Here is a 15,470-nt window from a genome sequence, read left to right as displayed (position 1 = left end):
GCATGCGGCTCCTTTTAGTGGGGATTTGCTTTCCACTTTAAAATGTCTCTGTAGCTACTAATTCTTCTATTTATGTATTCAGCAGATGCCTCTAACCGACATGATTTATAGCGGATTGAGTAAGAGAAGGGGTTTGGCACGTTGCAATAGGATGATTAGAAGTAGGCTTTGGACACTGGGGATCGAACCCAGTACCAGGTCAGCTGAGAGCTGAACACCCTAGCAACTACACTGTCCAACCACTATCCTACCAGAATCTACAACCACCTCTTAATCACTGTTCACTCTGTATCGTGAGCTATGGCTACTCAGGGTCAAGTTCTCCCTGTATGCCAAAAAGGCTCTTTTAATCCTGAACCATCCTATAGGAATTGGCAGGCACAGCTGGATTGATGAAACATGCATGCTGATGTGTTTCGATGGAGACAATGGATGGACGAATAAATGGCTATGGTGTGTGTGTGTGTGTGTGTGTGTGTGTGTGTGTGTGTGTGTGTGTGTGTGTGTGTGTGTGTGTGTGTGTGTGTGTGTGTTCTATAGGCGTGGCTGGCGGATCCTAACGGGGGTCCTGAGGGAGAGGAGAACATCAGAGCCCTGCTGGCCGAGGCTAAACGCATTGCAGATCTGTGCGAGGACCCTAAAGAGAGGGATGACATACTGCGCTCCATTAGCGAGATTGTGGGACTCACCGCCAGGCTGGCCGATCTACGCAGACAGTATGTTTTTCGTCTGTTTTCGCTTGCATTTATTGATTGGAAAAAACAATCATGTGTGTATTACTTAAACATATAACTGTTCATACACTCAAGCAGGACTCAAATGTAGCTCAAATGTAAACAGTAATTTATAGACGTTTTGTTCCCAGGCTCAAACTCCAGCCTCTTGCCAGCAATAGGTGGCGTATCTTCCCCTCCTGGGGATTGTGTTGTTGCCTCACCACCCTGGGCATCAGCCCCACAATAAGGTTTAAAGTTGTTGTCGTGTCGCTGCTGGTGGAGGCGGTGTGGGGTGAACGGTGTGGTGACGGTGGTCGGTGGGCTGGTCTGCGGTTACAGTGTTATGGTGTTAAGTGGCTGTTCAGGGTCTGTGGTCTGTTAGATGACAGTCGGCAGAGGATCAGTGGGTGAAATGTGACAACACTGCAAAAGGTTAACCTTAATCTTTGCTTTTTCTCCTGGCGGGGGTCAAAGCTGGATTAAAGCTTCCGCCAATTGTGATCCAAATAGGAAAGGTAAAAGGGAAGTTCAAAGTGTGATTTCTATGCCAGACAGACATGTCGAACTGGTGAAGATACAGCAAAGCTGGCAATGTCTCTCTCTTTGTGCTTTACAGAGGTAAGGCACAAAGAGAGATTGAGCGATTAGTATGTCTAATTGCATTTAGTGCATTTTCTCCTTCTGGGAGATTAAGTGAGTTTATTGGAGACACTACTGCACAGATCATTGAATACAAAGGAACACCAATACAAACACAATTCATTTGAATTGGTGTTTATTGTCCTCTCTTTAAGTAATTGTGGTTGTTTTCTATGGATCCATCCTCCTATCTAATACGACAGAGATAAGTTAGAATGTGTACACAAAAGGCACTGTGAAGTGCTCCTTGATACAGACCTCGATGTTCCCGGGCATAGAGATTAACACAGAATAAACACCAACACTTTTCTGCACATTTCTTCAATCAGACTCAAACATAGAGGTCACTAACATGATGGTGGTGAGATACTGGTTTGTGTTTTACAGGTCATGGGTTCACTGGCTATGCTTTCACAACTGATACACAAACCTTTAATTCCCAGTCCTTGCTGTCTTCTCTGAACCCCTGCTCCCTGGGTCTGCCCTAGGGGTAAGGGTGACTCTAAACCCCTGCTCTCTGTGTCTATCCCTAGGGGTAAGGGTGACTCTAAACCCCTGCTCTCTGTGTCTATCCCTAGGGGTAAGGGTGACTCTAAACCCCTGCTCTCTGTGTCTCTCCCTAGGGGTAAGGGTGACTCTAAACCCCTGCTCTCTGTGTCTCTCCCTAGGGGTAAGGGTGACTCTGAACCCCTGCTCTCTGTGTCTATCCCTAGGGGTAAGGGCGACAGTCCTGAAGCCCGGGCCTTGGCCAAGCAGATCGGGGCGGCGTTGCTCAACCTGCAGTCCAAGACCAACCGCGCCGTGGCCAACATGAGGCCGGCCAAGCCCGCCGTGACCCTGGAGGGGAAGATGGAGCAGGCCCTCCGCTGGGTGGGCAACCCAGGAGTGGACGACCGAGGAGTGGGTAGGTGGAGTAGGAAGGTGGAGCTCTGTCTCCAATGAGGGAGGTGGGCATGGTTGTTGATGGGATGGCTTATATGAGTGCTTTTGGCTGTTTGATTCCCGGACGAAAGGGTACTTTTTCACGTCCCTGCATCCTCCTGTGGGCATCCTTGAGCATGATGACATAGCCCCTATGTCATAAACTGGATCTGAGTTCACTGGAAGTCGCTTTGTATAATAAGCATCTGCTGGATGACTCTGCTAGTAAAAACCTAGAAGTCTAAGTTCTACTGAAATAAGCCAAACCCAGTTCTGGATCCAGTGTGGTTTGTGGTTGTGGGTTTGGTGGCCATCCAAGCACTTCTCTGTGTGTGTTAGTTTAGCGGGTAACGTCCTGACCTCATGAGGGTTAAGAGTCGATGGTGTAACATTATAACAGCATATAACGGCCGGCTTGGCCCATCAAACATCTCAGTACTGAAGGTCTGTCATTCAACCCCCGCAAACACTTGGAGTGAATGACCTCATGCGGTCGACACTGGCCCACAGTCCCCAGCGCCAGGACCCGCTGCCGGGTCCTGTTTCCTGTGTGGAGGGCTCGTGCTGCCTGTCCCCCATCCTGTAGCGTGATTGTTTTCCCTTCTCTCTGCCTGCCCGCCATGCTTTCCTGTGGGAGCAGAGTATGAGATACTGCAGTTCTACACAGGTACCGCCGGTCGCCACCCACCACCACTGTACTCCATCCCCAGCGTCCCATTAGGAAAACCATTGTAACGGGCGCCTGTTTAACGGGTCGCAAGCGAGTCCATCCATCCATTTGTATTACGCTGTGTTTGTACTGTGGTCAGAGAGCATGCAATGCATGTCAAGTGTTCATGACAACATTGGCTCTGAAGCTGTTGTCCCACTTAACGCCCCCTCCCCTCACTTTCAGCACCCCGCCCCCCCCCCCCCCCCCCCCCACCTCCGTCCCTGGCATGCGACCAGCAGGGATGACCTGAGGGGGGATGTCGGGTGGGCGGGTGAGGCGAGAGTCGCCCTCTGACCCCTGTGCTCCGTCCGCAGGTCAGGCGGCCATCAGGGGCATGGTGGGGGAGGGTAAGCGGCTGGCGGGGGGGCTGGTGGGCCCCTACAGGCAGGACCTGGTGGGCCGCTGCGACCGCACCGAGGCGCTGATGACCTCGCTGGCGGACATGGCGGCGCGCGGCGAGGCGGAGGCCCCCCACGCCCGGGCCACCGCCGCCCAGCTGCAGGAGGGCCTGAAGGTAGAGGCAGCGCCCGCAATGCCACCAAGATCGTCTCTACCCCCAGCACCACCACATTCACTAGCACCGTCTCTCCACATCCATCAGCACCTCCACTCCTCCTCCACCAGCATACCAGCATGCCACAAATTCCACTTCCATCTCCACCACCCACTCCACTAGCAAACCCAGAATACAAAACAATCCCCTGACTGTGTTTTGGACACCAGTGTGTCATTTTCGATTGGCCTACTGTTAGTTTTACAAATTGAGAGACAAATTTTGACTCAAAGGTATAATACGTGCTCAACGACACATGCACTCTGAATCAAATTATGATCGCAGTTGGAAGGATGGTTGTTGGCTTTTCCCCTGAGTGAAGGCGGCTGGTTGCATTCCTGCATAGGATCAATCCAGAGAGTATTCTTATCAGTATTAGGCCGTTAGTGATGGCAGAAATACCAAAAAAACTCAGAACCGAATGCACAATCTAAATGTAAACGGTCAGGCTACTCGAGTAGCCTACTAGTAGAACCTGTATCTTATACAGTATGTAAAGTCAGTGTTTAACCAGTATTATTCGCGTTACACCCACAACGGAGCTCCTCTGGCTATGTCATTTATGACGTCCAAACAACGGGCTGACCATCTCACCTGCAGGTATACTACACCGACACGGACATGTGTGCTTTAGTTTCCCGCGTCACATCGCTGTAATCCAGAGCGAGAACATAATATCTTTCTAATAACCTCCCCATATTTTGTTTGTGTAGATATAGAAACATATCATGCAATGACGTATTCTCCCGATTGCATATGAACGTGGACCCGAGCACCTCGCCCAGAGCACGCTGGTAACACGGTGACCCTGCGCCATCTAGTGGCTGTTTTAAAAACTTTCAATCGTTTTATTTCTGGTGGCTTCTTTTCCCAGGACCTGAGAGGGCGCATGCAGCAGGTCATGACCCAGGAAGTCTCTGACGTATTCAGCGACACCACCACTCCTATCAAGCTGCTGGCTGTGGCCGCGACAGCACCGCCGGACACACCCAACCGGGTGGAGGTCAGTGCACTGTGTGATGTGTCACCACCGTGTCAATCCTTTGTGTGACTCAAGCCCAGTGACAAAGGAGCACTGGTCTGACGTGCTGATTGGTCAGGGAGTTTCCCCCTGGTCGAATGTGCAGTGGTTCTCACAAGGACGTGTCTATGTGTTTGTCTGTGTGTGCATAACACATGCTCATGTGTGTGTGGTGTGTGTGTGTGTGTGTGTGTGTGTGTGCGCATATCGCCAGGTCTTTGACGAACGCGCCGGGAACTTCGAGGCCCACTCAGGCCGCCTGGGGGCGACGGCGGAGAAGGCGGCGGCCGTCGGATCGGCCAATAAGGGCACGGTGGAGGGCATCCACGCCGCGGTCAAACACTCCCGGGACCTCACGCCCCAGGTACGGCCCCCCCCCCCCCCCCCCCCCGTCGCCTCCCCTGTCCCTCCGCCGTCGTGAGGCTTCACCTGTTCACCGGGTCACTGTTTCCATGACGACCGGCTGCGGGTTGACCCCGATGTGTTCCAGGTGACGTCTGCGGCGCGCATCCTGCTGAAGAACCCCGGGAGCCAGCCGGCGTACGAGCACTTTGACACCATGAAGAACCAGTGGATCGACAACGTGGAGAAGCTCACCGGTAGGGCTTCTGCAATGGGCCACGAACATCCCAACGCCAATAACACGTCATCCCTCCTAGACGTGGAGGGTTCTCCGGTCTCATGGGGGTGGTTGTGATAATGCAGTGTGTGATGCCACTGCACAAAACTGCCCTTTCGAAGCTGTATGTGAAACACTGCTTCTACGACGTGTGAGACTGAGCCCCTCCTAGTTAGGAGAATATATCAGTATAGGATGGGATTCTATTGATAACTTAATTGAAATAACAATCTATCATGATTGACTACACATATGTCCAGGTTACTTTAAGCTGTGAGTTAGTTTAAATGGGGTAGGCAACTAGGGTAGCATTTTTTGTCTCTTTTTCTTAACTCACTATATCTCAACAGCCATAAAATGTGTGTGTGTGTGCGTGTGCGTGTGCGTGTGCGTGTGCATGTGTGTGTGCGTGTGTGCTGTGTGCATGTGTGTGTGTGTGTGCGTGTGCGTGTGCGTTTGTGTGTGTGTGTGTGTGTGTGTGTGTGTGTGTGACCAGGTCTAGTGGACGAGGCCATAGACACCAAGTCACTGCTAGACGCGTCCGAGGAGGCCATCAAGAAGGACATTGACAAGTGCCGCGTTGCCATGGCGAACGTTCAGCCCCAGATGCTTGTTGCTGGGGCAACCAGCATAGCGAGGAGAGCCAATCGGGTGCTGCTGGTCGCCAAGAGGGAAGTGGAGAACTCGGAGGACCCGCGCTTCCGGGACGCGGTGAAACACGCCTCCGACGTGCTCTCGCACACCATCTCGCCCATGGTGATGGACGCCAAGGCCGTCGCCGGGAACATACAAGACAAAGGTGAACACGCTGCGCTCCACCAGGGGGCAGGAGTGTCCCCCCCCCCATCTGGAAGGGCACCGGATTCCATCTCCCACTGTCCTCCCACTGTCCTCCCACTGTCCTCCCACTGTCCACCAAAGTTCTTAAATTAGTTGTATCGGAATTAGTTGTGAGCCACTCTTGATAAAAGTGCACGCTAAATGACAAAATATGAAATACTATACAACGCACCTTGACACCTGCTAGGACAGACAGAAGAATTCTAAAGTATGAATTCTGGCTCTTCATGCTCATCTTAATGGAAATCACACTCAACGTTCTTGTTGTTGATTTATGTCCTTTGCAAACAATACAAAGGCTCTTCACGAATAATGAATAGCCTTGATCTGTCCATTCAGTAACTGGTCCCTGTGTTTCACTGTGAGTTCCTGGTTGTTTGTATTTTATTTGCTTAGTTTATTTATGTGTGTTTTTCTCGGCCCAGGTCTGCAGAAGGCCTACCTGGATTCCTGCCTGAGGATCCTGGCTGCGGTGGGCAAGGTCCGAGAGGCCTTCCAGCCCCAGGAGCTGGACTTCCCCCCTCCACCCCCAGACCTGGAACAGCTCCACGTTAGTACTAGCATGGACACACACTCACACACACACATACACACACACACACTCACTCACTCACTCACTCACTCACTCACTCACTCACTCACTCACAGACAGACAGACAGACAGACAGACAGACAGACAGACAGACATAGACACATACTTTTTTCAGTGCACAGGCACACACATACACACACACACAATGCCTGTATTTAAAACAGTGTGCATTGAATTCTATGCAAATGTTTGTCTTTACGTATTTGTTTCGCACCTCCAGGTCAGTGATGAGCAGGCCCCACCCAAGCCCCCCCTGCCTGAAGGAGAGGTCCCACCTCCTCGCCCACCCCCCCCAGAGGAGAAGGACGAGGAGTTCCCTGAGCAGAAGGTGGGGGAGGTGCTCAGTGAGCCGATGATGGTGGCCGCCAGGCAGCTGCACGATGAGGCCCGCAAGTGGTCCAGTAAGGTCAGTACCAGACATTCCCCACCAGGGGTCAGTACCTGACATACACCACTAATGATCAGCATCAGACATATACCACCAGTGTTCAATACCTGGTGTATACCTGTATACCAGAGGCAGTATCCACAATCCACCCATGGCTGGTGACGGCAGCGTTCCTCCATGTTAAAGGTGTACTATGTATCTAACCCTAACCCTGTATGTTTCTATATTTTACAATCTAGAAATGTCAAGAGTTCCTATTTGTTCATAGATTGACTTCATCATTCTCCTTTGCTATGTGACTTTGCTATGTCTGTCTGTGCATGTGTCTGTATGTATGTCTTTTTCTGTGTGACATTTGCAGGTTGGGTTATTATAATATGATTATTATTATTATTATGTATAATAGTAATAGTAGGCAGTACTTTGTTAGAAGAGTTTATGAACTGTTAACCGTTTCTTCACCTTTTAAGGAGCTGTCACTACTTTTTCCACATCTATTTTGAAAGCTATGGTTCAGGGATCTGTGACCAACCATGTGTGACCATCTGCAAGCAATGCGCAATAAAACAGGTTACACTGGTTAGGTCAGTGAAAGTCCTAGAACCTTGAAGATGGTGGAAGGATTAGAAAGCAGCTGATCCAATACCTTCCGGGGGAACTAGCCAAGACACACCCCTGCCCTATTCCATTCCCAGCTCCTCTTCCTTTGTTTTGCTGCTGTGCTGATCATCATGTTGATCATCAACCCATACTGCCCTACCGTCGCTCTGTCTGTGCCTCCATAGCACCTGCAGTCCACCACTCTGGCCTTAATCTGCTGCCCTCTGCTTTTCCATCTGGTGCTTCACCTGTACTAAAGTCTTTATTTTCCCATGCTTCCTCCCTGGCTGATCCCCCCCCCCCCCCCCCCCTCTACTATTACCTCTTCTACCATCATTCGCCCTTTTCCCTTTCTTTCTTTCATTCTTTCTTTCTTTCTTTCTTGCTTCTTTATTACCTTCCCTTCTTCCTACCTCCCTTGCCTCCTTCCTCCCATCCTTCTCGCTTCTTTCCTTCCTCTTCCATTTCCTCCTTGATTCCCTTTGATCTGACCTCCCTCATCCTTTTCTCCCTTCCCTCCATCCTCAATTGCTTCCTTGATTCATTCCTTCCTTCCTTCCCTCCTTTCACCCTTTCTCCCTTCACTCCTTCCTCAATTTCCTCCTTGATTCATTCCTCCCTTCCCTCCTTCCTCAATTGCTTCCTTGCTGCCTTCCCTCCTCCCTGACCTTCCCCTCATGGCTTCTTCCCTACCTTTCTTTCTTTTTGTTCACCTCCACTCCTCCCGTCTCCCCTCCCCCCCCCCCCCCCCCCCCCCCAGCCTGAGGAGGAGGAGGCAGTAGAGGTAGATGATGAAGATGAGTTCACTGATGGTGAGGATGACTATGAGCCAGAGCTCCTGATGATGCCCTCCAACCAGCCTGTCAATCAACCCATTCTGGCCGCCGCCCAGGCGCTGCATCAGGAGGCTCGCAAGTGGTCCAGCAAGGTCTGCGCACGTGCATACACACGCAGTTATACACACGCGCACACATAGACACACACACACACACATACACACACACACAGACTCACCTCGGTCCAACTGTATGGGCATTATTAGAATCATGACATTGTACTTTAGCCATGCACACACACACAAACCAAGCATTTACTCATGTGTGTGAAAATATGCAGTTTTGCATGCACCTTAACATTGCATGCACCCAGACAGACACACGCCACACCACGACTGCAGCTCGAAGGAGTTTTCTTCCGAAGGAACGTAGGATGATGATGATCACCTGCTGGCACCATCACTGCACTTGTTCCCGCGAGAACAACAATAAGCTCTGGCATCGCCGTAGCGACCCTCAACCGGCTGTGGCTGAAGGTGTTACCGTTTTTTGTTTCTCAATGTTGTTTCATTTTGGCAACACACTCAACCCGGGGTGGTTAACATGCGGTTGTGCCAGTATCATTGCCATAGGTTTCAATAAGATGAAGGATGGCTTTTTTTTGCCTGTTGCACCTGATTCACTGTTAACCGTTGACTATGCATTGAGAGGTTCACACACTGCTGTTGCTGCTGTTTCAAAAGGACGACGGGGGTAGTGCGGTCACCAGAGGCCCCCGACATAACCTGCACCGTCGTGATAAATAAAAGCTTGTATTCACATTGCATGCGTGGCATCACCATGGCAGTTTTGCACTGAGAGTTCCGAATCTAACTGCTCTGCAAACTGCTACAGAAGGCACAGTGGGGCATATTCTCAAATGTTTGATTCTCCATCGTTCTGATCAAAGGTTTGCGATGACTGTTGGAAAACATGTGTTCACAACATCATCCTCAAAACTGTCCCACCTTCAGCATTTTTAAAATCATAACATCGGCCGCGTTCGAAAAAAATACCCACGACAACCGCACCCGGCCTCTGGTTCACTCTGTCCCGTCCGTGCTGTCCTGCGCCCTTCCCCTTGTATCCCAGGGCAACGACATCATCGCGGCCGCCAAGCGCATGGCCCTGCTCATGGCCGAGATGTCCCGCCTGGTGCGCGGCGGCAGCGGCAACAAGCGGGCGCTGATCCAGTGCGCCAAGGACATCGCCAAGGCCTCGGACGAAGTGACCCGACTGGCCAAAGAGGTGGCCAAGCAGTGCACGGACCGGCGCATCAGAACCAACCTGCTGCAGGTAACGGAGTCACGAGCACAGACACACAAGCATGCAGTACACAGCGTTTGAGAGGTGTTCCTTGAGCAAGGCATCTAACCCTAACTGCTCCAGACGAGCTGGCTGCCGCCCTGCGTGGTTGACGCCACCGTCGGTGTGTCAATGGCCGAATGTCAGGCAATATTGTGAAGCGCTTTGGATAAGAGTGCTATACAAATGCATTAGACACACACACCCTCTCACACACACACACACACACACACACACACACACACACACACACACACACACACACACACACACACACACACACATACATACAGAGTAGTGTGGTAGAACAGGTCGTTTAGCTTCAAGTTGCTGGTTTCAATCCTACAGTTGGTCTTGCATAAGTGTTCAGCTGCTACTGAGCAAGACACCTTACTCCCTATTACTCTGGAGGACAAGCTGGTTTCCCTGTTTGGCAGGTTTCTTAGGTGTCAACATAGACCAGCTTCAGTTTATGTAACATTCACTCTCATCGTAGTTCCACCCTACCGGCTGCATTAGACAACAAGACCTCCAACGCCCTCGCCCTCTCTCCATCCCTGCTGCTCCATCATTTGAACACCTGGCTTTTAAATGACCCGGCCCTAAACCTCTCATCATTGCAATCATCTACCGCCCCCCCAAACCCAACCCATCATTTCTACCAGAACGCTCTGAATTCATCACCGCACTCTCCTCAATCTCACCATCTGTTTTACTCCTCGGCGATTTCAACCTCCACACTCCCCGGACTGTAAAAATGCCATGGACTTTCTGGACCTTATCAACTGCCTCAGCTTCACCCAACACATCAACTTTCCCACCCACAACCGTGGACACATCTTAGACCTGGTTTGCTCCGCTGGCCTCCACATCCACAATATCTCCAGCACCGACCTCCCCATATCTGACCACCTGGCCATCACACTTGTCGTTGACACTCCCGCCCCCCAACCCAAACAGGACCACACAATCACTTTCGCAACCTTAAATCCATCTGCCCAGTCTCTCTCTCCACCTGCATATCAAACACTCTTTCCAGCGTCACCTTTCCTGCAAATCCAACCCCCATGGACCTTGTCAACATCTACAACAGCACACGTCTTCATCCCTCAACAAACTGGCCCCCCTGACAACCAAAACCCCCCTGACAACTGACCTTCACTCACTCGGCTCCCTGGTTCACCCCGGAACTTCACAAACTCAAAAAACAACTGCGACAACTAGAACGACTTCACAAGAAAACCGGTCTCACAGTACATGCCCTCACATACAAAGAGCACACACACCTCTACAAATCAGCACTAAACAAAGCCCGTTCTGTCTACTACTCTGGCATCATTCACTCTGGATCCTCCAACCCACGCACCCTGTTTTCCAACATAAATAAACTCCTCAAGCCCCACAACATTTCATCCTCATTCACCCCAGAGAAATGCAACCTTATTTCATTTTTCAACTCCAAAATAGAAAACATCCACAACCAACTTGCAACCTCCTCTGCCTCCATCCCGTTCCCCGAACCCACACCTCCTTCATCCTCAGACCACCGGCTCTCTACCTTCTCACCGATAACCACAGCAGACCTCTCCAAAATACTCTCCACCATGAAATCATCCACCCCCCCCCGGACCCCATGCCCTCTGAACTCGTCAAAGCCAGTTTCACCTCTCTCACCCCACTCATCACTGACACCATCAACTCCTCCCTTACTTCTGGCACTGTCCCCCCACCTCTTAAGCTTGCTGCCATCACCCCTCTCCTTAAAAAACCTGGTCTTGACTCTGACGACCCCAACAATTTCAGGCCCATCTCCAACCTCACATTCATCTCAAAACTACTGGAAAGAGCCATCGCAACTCAACTCAAGACTTACCTCCTCTCCAATAACCTATATGAAACATTCCAATCCGGCTTTCGAACCCACCACAGCACTGAAACAGCTCTAATCAAAGTCACAAACGACCTCCTACTTTTCTCTGATTCCGGCTCCCTCACCATTCTTCTCCTCCTGGGCCTCAGTTCTGCCTTTGACACCGTCAACCACTCCATCCTCCTCAGCCGCCTGAAATCCATAGGCATCACCGACTTCGCCCTCTCCTGGTTCAACTCATACCTGTCTGAAAGATTTCACTATATCGCAATAAACAATCACAAATCCCTCACCACCCCTGTCTCACACGGAGTCCCTCAAGGCTCAGTGCTTGGCTCCATCCTCTTCATCCTCTACATGCTCCCACTTGGTCACATTATCTGCCACCATGGACTTCACTTTCTCCACTCCAGCTATTCTCTCCACCCTCACCAACTGCCTCACCGACATAAAAACCTGGATGAACCACAACTTCCTCAAACTCAACAGCAATAAAACTGAAATTTGGCCCAAAATTGGCCCAAAATCCACCCTCCCCACCTCCCAGAACTTCTCACTCTGCATCGATGGTCACTCTGTCACTCCCTCCCCCCTGGTCAGAAACCTTGGCAACTACATGGACCCCACACTCTCCTTCAAGTCACACATAAACCACGTCACCAAAACATCCTTCTTCCACCTCCGGAACATAGCACGACCCACTCTCTCCTTCCCAGCCGCTGAAACTAATTCATGCCTTCATCACCTCCAGACTCGACTACTGCAATAGTATCCTGTATGGTCTCCCCTCCACTGTTCTTCAAAAACTGCAATATGTTCAAAACTCCGCTGCCCGACTGCTCACCCACACCCCCTCCAGAGAACACATCACGCCCATCCTCTGTCAACTTCACTGGCTTCCCGTAAAACAACACATACATTTCCTCACCACCTACAAAGCCCTAAACAACCTTGCCCCTTCATACCATCCATCGCCCTATTCACCCCCACCGAACACGCTCCACTGATGCCAACACCCTCACCCCCATCACCAGGACCAAATACCGCACCATAGGGGACAGAGCCTTTGCCATTGCCGCCCCTACCCTCTGGAACATCCCCCTGGCCATCCATAACTCTGATTCACTGCCGTCTCTCAAAAGTCGTCTCTCTCTTTCTTATTTTCCTATCTACTCTCTCTGTATTGTTGTTTTTGAGTATCTGTTTGTGTCTGTATGCATGTATGTACTGTATGTATTGTCCATTTGTATCCTTTTTGTTTTGTGTTCTTTTAAAGCGTCTTTGAGTACCTAGAAAAGCGCTATATAAAACCTATGTATTATTATTATTATTATTACTATTATTCACCAAGTGTCAACCCCCTTTCATTTGTCTCCCCAGGTGTGTGAACGCATCCCCACCATCAGCACTCAGCTGAAGATCCTTTCCACGGTCAAAGCCACCATGCTGGGTCGCACCAACATCAGCGAGGACGAGTCAGAGCAGGTACGTGGGCTCATCTTCAACCACCATTAGCCTTGTTCCATTTATCCTTTTTTATCATGGGTGAGCTTCAGTGGCTCCTCACCTTTTTGGGCCTGCAAACCCATTTTTAGTTCAGCACATTCCTGTGACCCCAACTTGAATCTGCTTCCACACATATTAGTTTAAAAAACTGATGGTTCAGAAGTGATTAGTAGTGAAAGTGATTAGTAGTCGTTTTGCGTGTGGTTACAAATCGTGTTTGTATATAGGGGGCCTTTACGGGATCTTTCAAACCAAAGATTGATTTATAGGCTGTAAATATTTAATGGCACATCAAATAAAGTGTGCCACTAAATATCTATGACTTATAAATCAGCCATCATCCACTACCCCATATGCATTTCATGCCACCACAAGTGGGGTCTCGACCCCAAGGCTTGGAGACCCTGGGTCAGGTCAACCCATGGTTTTTGTGTTGTTGTTCCCATCTCCCACCCCGTCCAGGCCACAGACATGCTGGTGCACAATGCCCAGAACCTGATGCAGTCCGTGAAGGAGACGGTGAGAGAGGCCGAGGCAGCGTCCATCAAGATTCGGACCGACTCGGGATGCACCCTGCGCTGGGTCCGCAAGACTCCCTGGTACCAGTGAACCACAAACCCGCCCAACTGCCACCTGAAACCCAGGGAGTTTAGTTCAGCTATAAGAGCACACCACAGATCCTTTGTACAAATGACGCGCACACAAAGGAAGAATGATAGTACTCTCCCTTTGTAAAGACGAAGCCTGCAAAGTGCTGCTTTCAGTCCGTCCTTTACTTCAGTTTGTGTGTGTTTGTTGTTTGTTTGTGTGTTATCTTTTGGTACTTGGCCAACTGTCAGTTAGTCCTACTCTGCTCCCCGGCTCTTTTGTCTGTAGCTATGGAAATCCATAGGTTAATATTTGACAGTTTTTTTATATATATTTTTGGTATGTTGGGTTACAAGAGTTTATCCAAATCCCAGGTATATATTTTTTGCATGAAACGTTTTTTCTACTTTTAAAGGAGAATTATGACATATAATATTCACTGAGAAAGAATGTTTACTTTTTGTTGAATGTCATCAGTTTATTATGGTGTACTGTATATATTTAATAGGGATTTATTTTGTTAACATCCTTTGCTGGGAGTTTAAGTGCTTTGATCTTGTGCATACCTGGCTGATTGTATTTTGGTCATTATGTTTACGTTGAATCGTTATACTGCTCTTAACTGAAGATCAATCTGAGAGGTGAAATATAACACATCAACTGAATTACATTTTGCCATGCAATGCTTTTTTTAAATTTATTTTCATGATTTATGTGTTTATGAAACCTATTTAAAAGGTAATATTGCTGAGTGGACATTGTTATTTTTTTTGGTGCTAACTCCACAGCAGCATTAGCCAATTTTGTTCAATAGTTAGTTCCTTATGGTTTAACATTGCCCAAGGATCTTTCATTTCATCAACACAGTTTATATTCAGGACAACAAATATGAACATAAGTCAAGTAAAAGACATTTGACTTAGAAGTAAGTAATGTTACTTTTTTAAAGTTACAGTCGCAATGTGTACCATTTCAACAAGCTCGTGGCATAAATGAAAAGACATCGAAATGTGTGTAGTCAATGCTGATCGAGTGATTTTTATAACGTATCATTAAAATCACATCTTATTACTGACATTCTACAAATAAAAAATAAATACACTGGCAGAGTCATTTCCATTCTTAAAGTCTCCTGCCTTCTAACTGGGAGGGCTCAATGAACACATTGCGACTTCAATATTGTTGTGCTTTACTTTGATACAAGCTTTTCCCTTCATTTGTGAGAACCCCTGGACATCAATGTCTAAATGTTCCAAACAATCATTTGGTTGTGCTTTTTCCAGATGACCGCAATGGTTTTACCTTCAAATATGTTCATGTTGCTAACTAGTATATTCATGCAAGTGCTCAATTTGGATTTCATCAGGCAACTGTTATTTTTGCCTGACATGTTCAAGACAGTGATAACCCATAAAATTGTTTTTTTTATATATATATATATATATATATATATATATATATTTTAGCATTGCTTCAACCACGTGGTGGTATTTCTTTTTTTTACAATGGCAGTTTAAGAACAACTGTAAGAGAAAAGTATAAATACGTGTGTGCTTATAAACTTTACTTAACAGGCAGTATTAAAAGGTGGACTGTGGTTTAAGAAAAGTATTTGCGTGAATAACACATTGGCCTATAAGGATGCAGCAATCGCTAACGTTGAGTCACCGAAATTCTCCAACCTTGGATGTCTGATTCTCGTAGCGCTGTCCACACATCTGTGCCTTGGAATAATAAAAATACAAATACTGTTGGACTTAATAGCCTCTTTATTTGACACGTTAT

At 48.7% G+C, this 15,470-nt stretch overlaps 1 protein-coding gene across 1 annotated transcript in view; it reads left to right on the top strand.

Moving 5' to 3' along the window:
* Positions 1 to 15,390, top strand: part of LOC311350753 (vinculin-like) — a 30,172-nt gene extending 14,782 nt beyond the window's left edge. Inside the window, exons 10-22 of the mRNA XM_084470821.1 lie at positions 541 to 716; positions 2,069 to 2,259; positions 3,303 to 3,502; positions 4,416 to 4,544; positions 4,777 to 4,926; positions 5,053 to 5,161; positions 5,678 to 5,980; positions 6,447 to 6,571; positions 6,834 to 7,019; positions 8,362 to 8,529; positions 9,509 to 9,712; positions 12,972 to 13,076; positions 13,560 to 15,390. Coding sequence (XP_084326947.1) covers positions 541 to 716; positions 2,069 to 2,259; positions 3,303 to 3,502; positions 4,416 to 4,544; positions 4,777 to 4,926; positions 5,053 to 5,161; positions 5,678 to 5,980; positions 6,447 to 6,571; positions 6,834 to 7,019; positions 8,362 to 8,529; positions 9,509 to 9,712; positions 12,972 to 13,076; positions 13,560 to 13,706 — 2,193 coding nt within the window. The 3' untranslated portion in view covers positions 13,707 to 15,390. The remainder of the gene's footprint in view (positions 1 to 540; positions 717 to 2,068; positions 2,260 to 3,302; positions 3,503 to 4,415; positions 4,545 to 4,776; positions 4,927 to 5,052; positions 5,162 to 5,677; positions 5,981 to 6,446; positions 6,572 to 6,833; positions 7,020 to 8,361; positions 8,530 to 9,508; positions 9,713 to 12,971; positions 13,077 to 13,559) is intronic.
* Positions 15,391 to 15,470: the final 80 nt, after the last annotated feature.

Source organism: Micromesistius poutassou, assembly GCF_964030765.1.
Source record: "Micromesistius poutassou genome assembly, chromosome: 7".
Lineage (NCBI taxonomy): Eukaryota > Metazoa > Chordata > Actinopteri > Gadiformes > Gadidae > Micromesistius > Micromesistius poutassou.
The sequence above is the reverse complement of the archived record's forward strand: the minus strand, read 5'-3'. Positions and strand labels throughout refer to the sequence as shown.